This window comes from Octopus sinensis, linkage group LG7, assembly GCF_006345805.1.
Source record: "Octopus sinensis linkage group LG7, ASM634580v1, whole genome shotgun sequence".
Classification (NCBI taxonomy): domain Eukaryota; kingdom Metazoa; phylum Mollusca; class Cephalopoda; order Octopoda; family Octopodidae; genus Octopus; species Octopus sinensis.
Genome location: NC_043003.1, coordinates 47,814,845 through 47,832,098, shown reverse-complemented (window position 1 = coordinate 47,832,098; position 17,254 = coordinate 47,814,845). Strand labels below are relative to the sequence as shown.

Genomic DNA, 17,254 nt, shown 5'->3' with positions numbered 1-17,254 from the left:
TTAGGTGCAAGATCAGCAACTTTGAGAAGAGGTAGTTGATAACATCTACTTCAGTACTTGACTGGTATTTTATTTTACTGACCAGTGTTAATAATGTCGGTAAATTTGGAAGGAATGTATAGTTGATCAAATAATCACCAGTACATAAAAGGTACATCTTTCAGTTATCTAAGAAATATTGGTGAAATTTGAAATCAGAACGAAGGGACATAACTATATAATACAAGGTATTTTGCTACCTGCGCTACTGATTTTGCAATGTATTTCAATAATACAAATAATTATTTAGCAGAGGTGTTTGATACCACTACCTAAAAAACAAATCACTGAAATTAATTAGAATTATGATACTCTCAGCATTAATAATATTATTCTTTTCTACTATAGGCAAAAGGCCTGAAATTTTAGTGGGAGGCGGGGGACCATTCGACCACGGTACTCAATTAGTACTAATTTTATCGAACCCAAAAGATGAAAAGCAAAGTTCACCTCGGCGGAAACTGAACTCTGACAGACGAAATGCCGCTGAACATTTTGTCCGGCGTGCTAACGATTCTGCCAATAACAGAAATAGTACTTAGTTGCGCCCCATTACGCTTAAATTTTGAATCTGACCGAGGGTGATTTTTCTTTTCAGCCATCTGATGGGTGAGATGTGTTTTTTCATGTAGATTTTGTTGTGTTTGAATTGCTTTAACCGCCAAAATCATTGGAAAAATTACACGTTCGTTATGTTAACCACACTTTCAAAGTGAGACATGTGTAATAGTTAAAAATTCACCAAATAAGTAGCACAGCAGTTCTGAATTCCATATAATCGACTGTACAGATCCCCAAAATATGAGGTCTTGAGCCTATGATGGTTGTAGCAATGTCACGTCAACAAAAGTAGGGATTAGTACTTGTTACATTACTAATAAAGGAATTCAGTTAATTGCCGCAGAACTTTCATTTGGTTCTAATTAATAAAATTCTAACAGAATATAATGAATACATTGCAAATGTGATATATCAACGATCTAAATAATTAGCATATGTTGTGTTTTCATTAATTCTGCTTCCTCGCTCGTAGAAGACAGACAGAAGTTGCCAAAATTCCGTCACTGTATCAGAGGAAGTAACAAGTGCCGATGAGTTTAGGAAAAGGATACATTGGAAAACAAACCACATTTTACTACTTTATCGTAATCTCCCAGAGAAAAAAAAAATGAAAACACATCAAATACTACTTCTGATAAAGGAACAAATAACATGAATGAAACGAGTGTTCCGGATGAAATTCCTCAGGACACTAAAATTAATTGGGGGATTCCGATTTAGGGCATTGTCAAGCAGTAGCGGGAAACACAGGTGACTGGGCAATGAGTGAATAAATCGTGCTTACATTGTCTATATATTGGCGGACACGTTCACGAAGCTGTCGTAGATTCATTCCGCATGATGTTTCTTCTACACAACCTTCAATTTCACCCGCCATTATTGTTATTTATATGACGCATGCTTACAAATTATATCCAACCAATCAGTTTACAGTTAAGAAAGTCAACTTTATAAGCCGACTGCCTTAATATAACGGATTTCTATTAGTGGCTAACAAATACTGTTACCATAGAAACAAAAACAAAGATGGAAGGTAAAAGAGATGTTTTTTGCACTTTTCATAGATTTCTTTTTTCAGCTTTTATTCATTTATTATGCTTTAAAAATCACTTAACTAATCAATACAGAGCAGCTATATCAGGCAGAACTTGTAATATTTATATTTCGTTGCATTAAGTTTACATGCGATACAAGTTGTTTGGGTTTTTTTTTTTTTTGCTATACGAACGATAGCTACAAGGCATACCCCTCCCCTTTATTAGTTTTCTACTAGAAGGCAAGAGCTGATGATTCTTCTAGCCTCCGCTCAAACCACACTGAAAAAGTTTCTTGTCATCATCACTATCACCACCACTATTATCACTGCTATGTGGTCTATCGTCCTGCTAAAAATAGCAGTCAAATTCGTCTCGAGCCCTCACCTTATCATCTTAGGAAATAGGACATCTTGGATAAAGTAATCCTGGTTATATCATTTGAAGATAAGCTGAAACGGTCATGGCTGGAGTGAGTTGTCTGTTTTATCAGAGCTACCCTGGGACTAAATAACAATAAAATCACCTTTGTGATGTTATTACCATAATCCCCAAGAGCATCACCACAGACGCCTTCATTAATTCCATTGCCACCATCCTTCTACTTGGTTTTGTTCATCTGTCTGTCTAGAATGGCTCTGCCCTACTACAGCAAAAGTGAAGATTTTCTGATGCCAGTAATAAATATAGTATGTGTAATGGTAGAAATTGATTAGTAAACAATAATATGATTTGTCGGAGTCAGCAGTTGTAATGATATGAATTTGTTGTTATGACGGCAAGTTGTAAGATGTGAAAGATGGACAATGCATGAAGTTTTAAGAAAGTATTTATTTACCGTTACGTTACAACACCTTGCCTTGACGGGCAGGTTATGATAAATCCAAAAGCATGCGAAGTAAAGTTTGTGTTTGGATTCTCTTCATTGTTTTGTAGTAATTGCAGAGAGAGATAGAATGATGTTGTAAGAGAACAGAATTAGAGCTAGTGAGAGCTGACCATTATCTTTAGTAGAGGTATTCCTTGTGATCATGATTCTAGCTGTCCGTTCCCTAACTAAATGAGTTGTCATCATTTAGTATCCTTTTTCCCTGTTGGCATAGGTTAGATGGTTTGACTGGGACTGGTAATCCAGAGAGCTGCATCAGGTTCCAGTCTGATTTGGCTTGGTTTCTACAGCTGGATGCCCTTCCTAACAGCAATCACTGCAAGAGTGTAATGGGTACATTTTAAGTGCCACCAGCATGGGTATCTGGTAAGTGTCACCAGCACAGGTGCCTTTTATGTGTCACCAGCACTAGCCATGACTATAATTTCACTTGGCTTGACACCTCTTCTCAAGCACAGCAAAATGCCAAAGGTCTCAATCACTTGTTATCATCTCCATGACACTCAGCATCCAAAGATCATGCTTCACCACCTCATCCCATGTCTTCCTGGGTCTAAGAAACTCATACTCTTTAACTGTCCATAAAGGTATTATTATACATGAAAACAAGGAGTATTTATATCTGTCTATTACATAAAGTGTTAGCTAAAATTTATAGATATACCTTGTTAGCACAACAATAATTTAATAATGCATCATAGTGTTACTATTTGTGAGCAGATTTTGTTATAAAATTTGTTTCGTTTTCAAGAATAGATTAAGATTGTTTTATTTACTGATCTACAATAGATAGCAACATGCCTACGAGATTGGATTGAACAAATAGCAATGGTTGGAGAAGTATTAATTCCAATATTGAATTCAATACTTTCATCAATGATTTTAAGATCTGCTCCAGAAATTTGGTTTTCAGAATGTTAATTTTATGAACTTGAATAACATTGTAACACCTTTTAAATTCCTAATTTTGTCTGAAAAACCAGGTACACATTTAGAATAATATGCAAACATATACTGTGGCAAGCTGGCAGAATCATCAATATGCCAGGCAAAACGCTAATGGGCATTTCATCTGTCTTTAAGTTCTGAGTTCAAATTCCACCAAGGTTGACTTTGCCTTTCATCCTTTCAGGGTTCATAAAATAAATATCAGTTGATTACTGTGGTTGATGTAATCAACTTAACCCCTCCCCCGAAATTATTGGCCTCATGTCAAAATTTGAAACTAATTTGCAAACATATAAATCATTGATACAGATACTTGTAAGTTGCAAATGCAGATCAAATAGTAGACTGAGATATTCTGAATTATGCTGAACTTTGCAGTTCTCAAATACTGTAAGAGTATTAATGGTTGTGTACAAATAATAGATATACCATAATTTAAACAAAGATCAAATTTCTTAACTAGACAAAAATATTTCTTTTTCTCTATTATAGTCTTCTGATATTTCCTCTGTCATCATCTCATTATATAGATATACAAATGTTCAAGTCAAAATTGTTAACTTTAATCAACTTGTACATCAGTGGTTCCCAGCCTCTGGTCTGCGGAGCCCTGATGGTCTACAAAGGTAGTACTGGGGGGTCCGTGAACATGTTAAGCTGACAGACCTTTCAATATCCTGGGGTCCACAGGAAAACTCATTTAAATAAAAGGGGTCTTTGGTTGAAAAGGTTGGGAACTACTGTTGTTCATAATTCTCTGAAATACAACAGCACCATTTGTCAGTCTGAAATTTATGACATAGAATTGATTCAAATGTTTAATTGCCTGGAAAGCAACATAGTGATTATGTTCTTTATAAGGCAAGTTGCCATTCAGATCCCACAAAACATTATTTTACACCACACTGTACTAAATTACACCCGGTGCTGGATTAACCATGAAGCAAAAATAACCACATGCTTAAGGCATCAAAGGAAGGGGAACCCATGGAAATGGTAAATGGTTTATGGCACAATAGAAATCACTTTAAACTTGCTATACTAATACTTGAAGTGGTTTATATGATCAGAAATATAATTTTGAAGTGTTTGTAGTGTTACACCATAACACTGATCAAAGACTTTGCATCTGAAAAGAAGTAGGAAAAATCTTTTCACAAATAGATAAAGTGAAAGTATACAAAAATGAACATTATTTTCTATCTTACTGTTAGTTTTGTTTCATTTTGAAAAATAAAAAATTATATTATGGTTTATTATTGTTTATATTTTGAATTATGTATATATTGGGGCAACAAAATCTTTTATGTGCTTAGGGCCTGTATGGATCTTAATTCAACCCTGATTACACCATAGTATATTGTTACAGTCTGTGCTATATTATCCTATAGTGCACCACACTATATTGTGATATCCTGTAACTATATTACACCACACTATATTATATGTTGTAACTATATTACACCATACTATATTATGATATCATACTATGTTATGATATACTACTAACTATATTACACCACACTACATTCACTGTCATTAATCATTGGACAATTCTGTCTCAAGTTCTAGGACTCATAGAGCTAGTTACCCATTTCTGTGGCATACAAATGACTGAGATCACAACATCCCCTCTCAAAAGGATGCCAATCTGTTGTAAGGTTACTCAATGTGAACTGAAATGTTTTGCTCAGATATCAACACATTGCTCTGTCCAGGTATTGAAATCATAATTTTGCCAATTACAAGTACAACACTTGTTCAACTTCTGCAGGGTCAGTTGTTCGATGTGTGGTTGAGCATTGTCATGGAGAAGAATTGGTCCTTTTCTATTGACCAATAGAATGTTGTTATTATTTTACACCACACTATACTAAATTACACCCAGTGCTGGATTAACCATGAAGCAAAAATAACCACATGCTTATGGCATCAAGGGAAGGGGAACCCATGGAAATGGTAAATGGTTTATGGCACAATAGAAATCACTTTAAACTTGCTATACTAATACTTGAAGTAGTTTATATGATCAGAAATATAATTTTGAAGTGTTTGTAGTGTTATGGTGAGGATCTGATCAAAGACTTTGTATCTGAAAAGAAGTTTTTTATGCATTTCATCCATTTGCTGACAGTACTTTTCTGCCATAATGGTTTCACCTGGATCCAAAAGCTGGGTGTCACCGGTTGTCGTAAAGAATCCACTTTTCATCGCAAGTGACAATCCAGTCGAGAAACACTTCATTCTTGTGTAAAAAGAAGGGAAGATGACACTTCAAATCAGCGTTTTTTTTGGTTGTCATTCAATTCGTGCGGCACCCATTTCTCAAGTATTTTTGTTTTTCCAATCTCTTTCAAGTAGTTGGAAATTGTCATATATGTTACATCTAATTCATAAGCAAGCTCTCAAACAGTTGTGCGTAGATTGGCTTTGACTAAGGTTCTTGGTTGATCATTGTCAACATCTGATGGCCGACCACTACACTTATCCTCTTCAAGACTCTTGTCACCGCTACGAAATTTCTTGAACCACCATTGTGCTGTATGTTCACTAGTGGTTCCTGGGTCAAACACATCATTGATATCGCGAGCTGTTTCAGCAGCTTTTCGGCCTAGCTTGAACTGGAATAAGGAAATTGTGCAAATTTGCTTTTTGTCCATGTTGTATTCAACGTTCTGGAAAAAAAAATGGCCTAATTATTCAAAAAGAAAAAGAGAAACACTATTAGATAGAGTGAAAAATGGGCTTTAAAATGATATATAAAGTCAAAGTAATTTAAAAAAATTAATTTGAAATCACATAATTTAAAACCAAAATAAAAAAATTCCGCAAGAACTTTCTTGACACCGTAATAATTTAGATGTCTGTCTTTAGTGCTATTCCTTTGAATTAATGGCTTAAGGTACTCAATACATTGCTATAATTCCATATAAATAAAGAAATAACACATTGAATTAACTTGAGAAATTGCTGAAGGAAATTAAAAACCTATTATTTGATTAAAATATTAAGGAAAAGAATTTTTTTCTCAATATTTCAGTGTCTACAGATGAGCTGGCGGAGTTGTCTGAATCTCAAGAAATAAGTCTTGAGAAGCTAACTTATGGGTGTGTTGAAGAAATCCTTGCAAGGGCTCTTAAGTATGTTCAAGAAACACAATGTCCCAGCTGTAATACCTACATTGACCCAAATTCAAGCTCAACAGAACAGTGTCAGAATTGTGAAACATTAATTGATGAGTTGGTTGGATACACCATAGAATCTGCCAAAGAAAATCTAATGGCTGAAAGTGGTCGAAATTATGTTTTCAATGAATATGATCCACCAAAAAATATTATTTGGTTTAATATCGACCAGTATTCAACTGATATGGCATTGAGAAAGATTGATCAATACATCAGGGTAAAGCTTTTTATTTGCTTTTTTTTTTATGAAGAACTGCCATTATTGGTGTCAGTTGTGAGTTGCTCCATTGGGCAGAAGGTGCATGTCTTTAATCTTCTCATAAAATGTAATTTAATTACTTTCTAAGTGTGAGGGTCTTTGAAAACCCACTGCTAATAATTTGTTGGTTCATATCCTGCCAATGGCACTGTGTTGTGCCTGTCTCCAAGACAACTCTTAAACTGTTCAGTCCACCTTCCTCTTGTTTCATGGTGTTAAGTGGGTGACAAATAAATATCTCCCTGGTCTATTGTTAGTAACATTTTCCATTATTTTCAAAATCTGGGATAATGTAGAATAAAGTATTCTCGTCAGAAGCATAGTAAAACATTTGCAGTTGATTTGAATTCATGAACCAGTTCTTTGATACCTTATTTTCTGTGTGTGTGTGTACACATATATTAATGTTTGTTTTCATATTCAGTTATTATAAATCAATTTTACATTAATCTGGTGGTTTACTCTATACTTTATCCTTAAATAAGAATGTTGCTGACAATGACTTCAAAGTTTCAACCAGCTAAGCCATAGTGAAACTGGAGCCCAATGATGGCTTAGCTGGTTGAAATTTCAAAGTTACTGTCAACAACATACTTGTTTAAGAAAATTAAGTATCATCATCATCATTTAACACCCTCCTTCCATGCTGGCATATGTTGGGCAGTTTGACAGGAGCTGGCCAGGCAGCTTTGGCATGGTTTTTATGGCTGGATGCCCTTCTTTACACAAACCACTATTTGAGCAGCCTGCAGTTACATTATTAATGAGAAATGATTATAGGGAATGTATTTATATGAAAAGTTGCATATACAATTTACACGATGTAATCAAGTCATATTTTTCAGCTATTTTAAGTGGTTAATTACTTGTTGATATAACAATGTATGTTATGAAAGCAGGTGCAATACCAAGACAGTATTGTTGCTGGGCTCTTGATATACTGAGTAGAGTGCTATGTATCTTCTGCATGAAGCTATGAAAACCTACACAAGTTGATACTTTGCCTTGTTTTTATGTATGCCTACAATATTACTTCAGTATTGCACCAGCCTGCATAATAGGCATTGTTTGCATCAAACATTCATTGACCAGTTGAAACAGCTGTAAATCTATGCTTTGATTATATCATGTAAATTGCATATACAACTTTTCGTATAAATATTGGGTTGTCCGGAAAGTTCATGCTGATTTATAGTAGCTTACCTTTCGACTTATTTTAGAACATGGTTGAGTCCATAAAATAGGATTTGACTACACCTCCATTTAGAACACAGTTTAAGCTATCTTTTCGTGGAAGAAGGTTTAAGTTCCTATAACCTGTGTTAATTCTGTAACCCTTTAAAATGGAAGATAAGAAAGTTCATTTTCAGCACTTGATGCTTTGGGAACCAGACAAAAATTGCTGCAGCTTGGCTGAGATGTGTAACCCCACCCTCCATATTCACCAGATATTGCTCCTTTGGATTTCCACTTATTCAGGTCTCTGCAGAATAGTCTTAATGGTAAAAATTTCAATTCCTTGGATGATGTAAAAAGATACCTTGATGAATTTTTTGCCATGAAACCTCCTCAATTCTGGGAAGAGGGTATTTTCAAGTTAAAGGAAAGATGGAGATGCATTGTGTAACAAAATGGTTCGTATTTGGTTGATTAAAAATGTAATGGCAAGTATTTATTGACCTTTTTCTTTCCTTTAAAAATCAGAACGAACTTTCTGGACAACCCAATACATTCTTTATGCCAGTTATAGTTAGTCTGTGTTTCATTTGCTAGAAAAAACACAGGTATTGCATTGTTCATTAAATTTGTAGTCTAATTTGCTCATGCAGGCATCTGTTTTTGATATAATGAACATATTTAATTTATCTGCCTTGGTGGTGGTGGTGTTGTAAGTACAATGAGAGCAGCCCACTGTTACATTATTAAAACGGAACTTCTAATTAATGAGAGAGTCGATTTTAATTCTTTCAGGACATAAGCATACACATCAGTTGTTGCTCTTTTGGATTCTTTGTTTCCATTGTGTAACCCCCAAGTCATTCCTCATTGAGCAAACCTGCAAACAAAAGGCCTTCCAGTTGTGACCATCACAATATTTTCTTGTATCCATGACTATGTTGCATTGTCTAATATATCCAACATTGTTCAACATTGTTCAGTTTTGCATTTTGCAAAGACCCGTTTAACTGAATGAGTACATCTGTTATTCAGTCTCAAACAACCACTAGTATCACTATCAGTCCTGCCTGTCTCTCTCTCTTTATCTATGTCTCTTTCTTCATACATGTCTCTCATTCTCTGTCTCTCTTTATTCTACTATTCCAGACAGTGACAAAGAGAGACAGAAAAAAGAGAAAAATTAAAAAGAGACTGCAAGGGAAAGAACTACAGAGATTTTGACTTCAACAAACGTATTTTAGAATCTTTCATTAACTCACACTATATTCTTCTCCAGCTTCATGTCTTTCAACGTTTTTGCTAATACTATTCCATTTCAAATTTCTGACATTTTTCTGATCCTTTCTTGACAAATGGTAGGATGTTTGAAAGAGATTTCACTGTTACTTCTCAAAATAGATTGTATACAAATCTTCCTTATGAGATGAGAAATAATCTACTATAATAATACTCTTGTTTTTTCCCCCCCATCGCAACATATGAATGAGAAAGGAAGGGGTGATGGCAAGCTGGTAGTTGGAGCATTTCGACTCTGTGTGAGTATATGTGTGTGTATGTAAAAGGGAGGTGTGCGAATGTTTATGTGTGTGTGTGAGTGTGCAATGGAAGTGGAATGGTGAACATGCAATGCTGAAAAATGTGAATGTGTGTATGTGTGAACCAGCATTTTTTCAGTGACAAATGATCAATGCCACATCTCAAAAGACAACCACTTGGCAACATTGACAAGAGAATTAATTTGATTTACCATCCATATTTATATTTAAAATACTACAATTAGCTGCCATTTTTGATGGCATGGGGCCAGCTAGTAATAATATATATATGGCTTTGAAGATATTCGTTTTGAGGATGCTGAATAAAAGAAAAAGACACACACACACACACACTTAACATCATATGTACTCCTTTACTCTTTTACTTGTTTCAGTCCATTGACTGTGGCCATGCTGGAGCACCGCCTTTAGTCGAGCAAATCGACCCCGGGACTTATTCTTTGTAAGCCCAGTACTTATTCTATTGATCTCTTTAGCCGAACCGCTAAGTGACAGCGACGTAAACACACCAGCATTGGTTGTCAAGCAATGCTAGGGGGACAAACACAGACACACAAACATGCACACACAGATATATATTATACATATATACGACAGGCTTATTTCAGTTTCCGTGTACCAAATCCACTCACAAGGCTTTGGTCGGCACGAGGCTATAGTAGAAGACACTTGCTCAAGATGCCACGCAGTGGGACTGAACCTGGAACCACGTGGTTGGTAAGCAAGGTACTTACCACACAGCCACTCCTGCGCCTATATATATATAATGGATAATAAAACGAATGGTTTACAACTGGTAGCTTACTAGTAAAGCATGGTCACTTTCATAATGATCATTATGTATATGGCAAATGAAAGACAGAAGATGAAATATACGAGAATTTATTATTAATCACGACAATTGTTTTGACACATCTAGCATCGATTCCTCATGGGTAGGAGCATCCGGCAGTGGAGATGTATCTCGTGAGGTAATAATTAAATACAACTCGTTAAAATAACAGTTCTACAATGTAACTTGCCGATTGTGTGTTCGTTTCACGTTTTTGCCATCTGTGATTTTATTTTTGATCTTCTATATAAATGAAGATATTTCCTCTGTCTGGTTGCTTTTCTTTCTACAAAACGGGATGTTGCATTGTGGAACTGTTATTTTAACGAGTTGCGTTTATTTATTGTCTGACAAGATACATCTGCACCACCGGATGCTCCTGAACCAGGTGTTGAGTGTCCCTCTCATGAGGAATCGATGCTAGATGTGTCAAAACAACTGTGATTAATAATAAATTCTCGTATATTCCATCTTTCATTTGCCATATATTTATACACATGCACACACACATGCACTTAGACATACACATAAACATATACACACACACAGATGTGACTGGGTCAAATTTAGTTCTTTTTACATCTTACATTCCTTAAACACTGATTTGTGCAACATGAATATATAGGAGTATTTATATATCATCTATAAGCCATTTTTTAATTATATAAAAGCAATAGCAAGTTTTCTCAGGTTTAACTATAAAAGTCATTATGCTTTTCTAACGATTTGTTTACATCCATGGTAGGATTTGAATTCTGAACTGCAAACTTAGTGAAACATTTAACAACTACACAGTGATTCTGCATCTAAGCATGGTACTACTTCTAGTTCGCTCATTCCTGCAAATTTATATACTCCTGGATTTTACAGTATCCCTATCTTGCTCAGAACATTGACCTCCTGGAATCTGTCCAGAGACGTGCAACCAAACGCATACCCTCCATCAGACACCTACCATATTCTGAGCGCCTTGTTTCCCTGGGCATGGATTCACTGAAGCTCCGGCGTCTAGCGACGGACTTGGTAAACACCCACAAGGTTATCAACCACCTCACCAACAACAACACTGAACACCTTTTTGATCTCCATGTGTCTAACACACGTGGACATGCCTACAAAGTCAGAAAACAGCACAGCTCCCATGACTTTCGGAAACATTTTTTCACGCTCAGGGTTGCTGAAGCGTGGAATAAACTGCCTGCATCAGTTGTTGACTGCCATGACACTGCATCCTTTAAGGCCCTCATGCTTCCCGAAATCCGTCGAAACTACACCTGATTATATATACACTTTAGATGAGTTGTAGTGCACCTGAGCACTGTACACAATTATTATTATTATTATTATTATTATTATTTAACCACTCTTTACATTTACCCACTCTGTAGAATCCATAAACAGCCAGATGGACTGAGCTATCGGCAGATTTGTTTCATTGGCTACCAACTGTGTACAGTGTCGCTTATAGTATATAATCTCATGCAACTTATGATTACCTAAAGGATTCGTTTTACACTTATTTTTCAAGGTTAATGACTCCCGGCAATCAGAAAGTTGTCTCTCCATAGAAATTTTTCCTAAGGGAGAGAACTATGATAACTACATAATGGCCATGTGAAATAAATGGTGGTGGTGGTGGCGGGGGGGGTTCACAATACAAGGGAGGTCACTGTGCCATGTCACTTTCTCTCATATACAGTGTAAATAACTAATGTTCACAATGTATAAGGCTGTGATTCTAATGTGCAGTCTGAATAATATACGTTTGTTTTAAATATCTTTTTTATAGCCAAAGTAATGCAAGTTATAAAAAAAAAATTAATAACACGTGTAATTTATTAGATTCAGGTCCTAATCCTGAAATACTGAAATACCAGGTAATGATACTAACCATCAACTTGTACTCTTTTACTCTTTTATTTGTTTCAGTCATTTGACTGTGGCCATGCTGGAGCATCGCCTTTAGTCGAGCAAATCGACCCCAGTACTTGTTCTTTGTAAGCCTAGTACTTATTCTATCGGTTTCTTTTGCCGAACCGCTAAGTTACGGAGACGTAAACACACCAGCATCGGTTGTCAAGCAATGTTGGGGGGACAAACACAGGCATGCAAACACACACACACACATGCATACATATATATAAATATATATATATATACATATAAACGACGGGCTTCTTTCAGTTTCTGCCTACCAAATCCACTCACAAGGCTTCGGTCAGCCCACAGCTATAGTAGAAGACACTTGCCCAAGGTGCCGCGCAGTGGGACTGAACCCAGAACCATATGGTTGGTAAGCAAGCTACTTACCACACAGCCACTCCTGTGCCTATTAACTTGTGTTAATTTTTTTATATAACTTGCATTGTATTGGCTTTAAAATAAAAAATATCTAAAACATTTATATATCAGGCAATACTACATGAAAACCATACTATTCTAATAGTATTACATATGTATGATTTTATGTCAATTTATTTATTAAAAAAAAAAACCCATTCAACTGAAAGATTAGTCAATAATTTTTAGTAAAGTATATATTTATTAACTTAGTCAACATTACTATATTACTGGTAATATTCAAAATAATGCACAATAAGATCTGAGCCCCAAACAGAAACAAAAAAATTACATTAACCTTATACAGTAAATCAGATTGGTGTTTCATCATTTTTGTCAACTTGCAACTTACTGTATATGTTTCTAGTTATTTTCATTGTTTTGTTATTCTGTCTTTACTCATTTCTTCAGACATGGGAATTTCATCCAAGTTGGTTATATTGTATCGACTATATTGCAACAGAAGTATCTGAATTTGATAACTACCACAAGTTTCGTGTTCGCTGGAGTATTCCAACTCGGTGTAAACCAATTCCTCGTGAAACTGTTTGCATTTATTTCACCTTCCGGGTTTCAAAGATTAAGCCAAAAGTATGTGTTTAAATTATGTTCATTTTCAAAAAGTGATGTTTTGGTTAAAAAAACTGTTTCATATCCAAGATTGGTGTGTTTATATTTTCTGTTTGTTGTTTTGTTGTAGTTGTATACTTTGGTATTTTCCTATTAAAACTTTGAATAAACAACAAAGTTTTTATATGCATTTCAGTTGACAAAAAGCTATAAGTAAAGATAAAGGTACCTTACTATATACATCATATTGTTGATGTTAATTGAGAAAAATTTGAACATTAGAGCAATAATGAAGAAACTATTCCTCAAACCAAAATTGAATAAATATTCTCAGACCTTTATTAAGACTTACTCATACATCTTATTGATAATGTGTTACAATTCTCTGAGCCTGATACAATGAACAAGTTATCATCTTAATCATATACCTGTTATGAGGTTCAATTTGCTACCTTTTCCTAACCCTTGAGTGCCATTAACAGCATTCATTGTATTGCAAGCACTCAGAGTAGGTACCTTGCTCAAAGAAAGAATATAATACAGAGTAGAATAAACAATTCAGTTGGTTTGCATTTAAGTCTTGATAACCACAATGGTGTAAGCAAAACAAGAGTACAGAATAGTTTGAAATTGTGTCCTTCTGATAAGTAGACCAAGGTATTCAAAGAAGAATTAGTTTGAAATTACAATTAGTGTGAAACTGTGTCCTTGTGATAAGTAGGTTGAATTAGACTGTATAGGAGAACAACAGAGCCCTTTTGTACTCACGTCCTTCTAGTAGCTGAACCAAGACATTAAAGTAACTGCAACACAGCATAACAAGCTTGATGTTTCCCTTCTATGAAGATTAATCTAAGCAATGAATGAGTACAGTACAGATAGTGTTTGAACTCATGTCCTTCTATTAACTATAACAAGACAATGACAGTAGGAGTACAGTGCAATATAATTATTTCTTTACTACCCACAAGGGGCTAAACACAGAGGAGACAAACAAGGACAGATATCGACCCCAGTGCGTAACTGGTACTTAATTTATCGACCCCGAGAGGATGAAAGGCAAAGTTGACCTCGGCAAAATTTGAACTCAGAACGTAATGACAGACGAAATACAGCTACGCATTTCGCCCAGCATGCTAACGTTTCTGCCAGCTCGCCGCCTTACAGTGCAATATAATTTAAACATGTACCCTTATGATAAGTAGGGCAAGGTTATTGTTGTTTGGCCCCCTGTCAACCCTGATCAAGTCAATCTATGGTTGTAGTGTTCTAGTTAGAAACACTCTTTTTACATTCAGTGTGTACTCTAGATTACATTATTCAATATGTCCTTTGAGTGAGATCATCATCCTCATTGTCATTTAATGTCCAAGTTCCATGCTAGCATGGGTTGGACAGGTTGATAGGACCCAGTGAGTCTAAGGATTGCATTGTCCTCCTGTGTCTGCTTTGGTATGGTTTCTACAACTGGAAGCCCTTGCTAATGCCAACCACATTATAATGTATACTGGGTACTTCTTTTGTGGCACCTGCACTAATGAGTTACCATGCAACTTGCAAGACTACAAACCCAAGAGAGATAGAACTGATATTTTTAGCAGCTGGAGCAAATGTATACAGGCTCCCTTATTGGTTACAGCACAGCAACACAGTGAGTTTGAACTTTATGCCAATAATAACAAATATTAAGAATTGTTAGCATGCCGGGCAAAATGCTTAGCAGCATTTCATCAGTGTTTACATTCTGGGTTCAAATTCTACCAAGGTTAACTTTGCCTTTCATCCTTACAAGGATGATAAAATAAGTACTAGTTGAGCACTGAGGTCAATGTAATTGACTTACCCACTCCTCCAAGATTGCTGGTCTTGTGCCACATTTTGAAACCAGTAATAACAAGCACCTTTAGTCTGAGAAAGCTGAAACATTAAAGCTTTGTAATTCTTCATTTTAGAACTATCCAGTTGAAGTATCTTTTGTTATAGAGACCAACCAACTAATTCATAGGTAAGAGTTTACTTTCACATCTTTCTTCTACTCTTACCTTCTTCTTCTTCTTCTTCTTCTTCTTCTTATTATTATTATTATTATTATTATTATTATTATTATTATTATTATTATCCTCATACAGTTACTATTTCCTATGCTAATCATTCAATTGCAAAGTAAGAATTCTACGTATAATCTTTGTTGTGGCTAGGCCAATGCCATGACAATCACTTATAAAAACCTTGATCATATTCCACTAAACTCAATGGGGCAGATATTGAGCTGTTTTTCAAATACTATTTCTCATTGTAAATGTCCAACACACAGTCACGTACTATTCAGCACTCGCTTCACCATGGACTCTGTAATACTTCAGGACAGTTGACTGTTCAGAGTGCCACCAATTTTATGCCACTCACCTCCAATAACTCATGTACTTCACTCTTGACCCATCAAAAACATTTTTAGGTCCCAGTAACTTAGCAGTTTGGCAAAAGAGACCGATAGAATAAGTACTAGGCTTACAAAGAATAAGTCCTGGGGTCAATTTGTTTGACTAAAGGCAGTGCTCCAGCATGGCGACAGTCAAATGACAGAAAGAAATAAAAGGTAAAAGAATATATATATAGATAGATATATACATATATATATACAGGTATATATATATATATATATATATATATATAGGTATAGGTATATATATATGGTGGCTGCCCCCTCGTTATTGAGTATGGCCATTGCACAAAGCTTAATCACTGTTGTTATCGTGCAATGCCTGTGCAAGAAGATTTTTTTTTAAAGTGAGGAAAGGCTGTGTACTGAGTCAATCCCACTCACTAAGCAACAGCAGCCATAATCCGAAAAGAAGAACAAGTCAACATCATCGGTAACCACTGAGCCGCAGATTCTATGTTGGAGTTATCCCAGTTACCTGAGTTACCTTCTCCTAGAAGGATGCCCTAACAAAGGCTAGGAGTCCTTCACTCCCAATGGTTTAACCGCGCGATCGGGTATTCAGTCCAATTATTTATATGTCCCCATGCATGATGCAGCCTTAAGACATTTATTGGATGGCCGTTGACTCTCAAGAGTTCCTCTGCCCTTTGACGGGTTTTGTTTTTCATCCTGCAGGGTGTCCAATAAACACCCTCCTCACCAAGCAAACTTGGTGAAGTTGCCGGTTTAGTTGCTGACGACCCGACCATGCAACAGGTTGTACTGGGTTACATGTTACCAGTAGCACTCAAAAGTGACCCACGCATCATATATATATATATATATATATATATACATACAGGTGTGTGTGTGTGTGTATATATATATATATATATATATATACACACACACGCATATATAAACCATAGTCATCATCAGTGAGTAGCAGAAGTGGCAGGGCAATGGATATATGCTTTGCAGTTAGTATTTAGTTCGGTACTTTTTTATGTTTTAGTTTAAATCTCACAAAAGTTATCACTTATTTAAATTTCTTTCTTCTTCTTCAGGCCTGGCAAAACTCGCTTTCGAGAAAAGTGGTTGAAGGATGTTATTGAAAGTAAAATAAAATACAGCTGCTTGAATTGTTAAACAATCAAAATATTTATACCAATGAATTAAAAGTCAGAATTGGTTACTGAGTTCTCTTGTTTATTTTTTTCTTTCTGTTAACTCATAAATAACTCATTATTACAGCAGATTGGGAAAATCAGTGAAACCTCATACCATATACTTTGCAACTTTACAAGGTGATATCAAAAAGTTCCCAGAAGTTATATTTAATAAAAAATAACTTATTTACCTAAGTTTTAGCATTGTCTCCTTTGAAATAGTCACCTTGTGCAGCAATACTCCAGTTCCAGCATTCTTGCCACTTTTGGT

At 35.5% G+C, this 17,254-nt stretch overlaps 2 protein-coding genes across 3 annotated transcripts in view; one reads left to right on the top strand and one right to left on the bottom strand.

Moving 5' to 3' along the window:
- Positions 1-1,533, bottom strand: part of LOC115214105 (cell division cycle protein 16 homolog) — a 46,306-nt gene extending 44,773 nt beyond the window's left edge. Inside the window, exon 1 of the mRNA XM_029783162.2 lies at positions 1,385-1,533. Within this exon, the coding sequence (XP_029639022.1) occupies positions 1,385-1,477 (93 nt within the window). The 5' untranslated portion in view covers positions 1,478-1,533. The remainder of the gene's footprint in view (positions 1-1,384) is intronic.
- LOC115214106 (A-kinase anchor protein 14-like) lies at positions 644-17,013 on the top strand. 2 transcript variants are annotated; one of them, XM_036504742.1, is made up of 5 exons: positions 644-888; positions 6,512-6,873; positions 13,234-13,413; positions 15,345-15,397; positions 16,882-17,013. In XM_036504742.1, coding segments are annotated over exons 1-5 (678 nt in total). In that variant the 5' UTR covers positions 644-887; the 3' UTR covers positions 16,964-17,013. The 2 variants fall into 2 exon arrangements, with proteins under 2 accessions (XP_036360635.1, XP_029639024.1); XM_029783164.2 differs by lacking the exon at positions 644-888 and adding an exon at positions 1,497-1,633.
- The last annotated feature ends 241 nt before the right edge of the window (positions 17,014-17,254 follow it).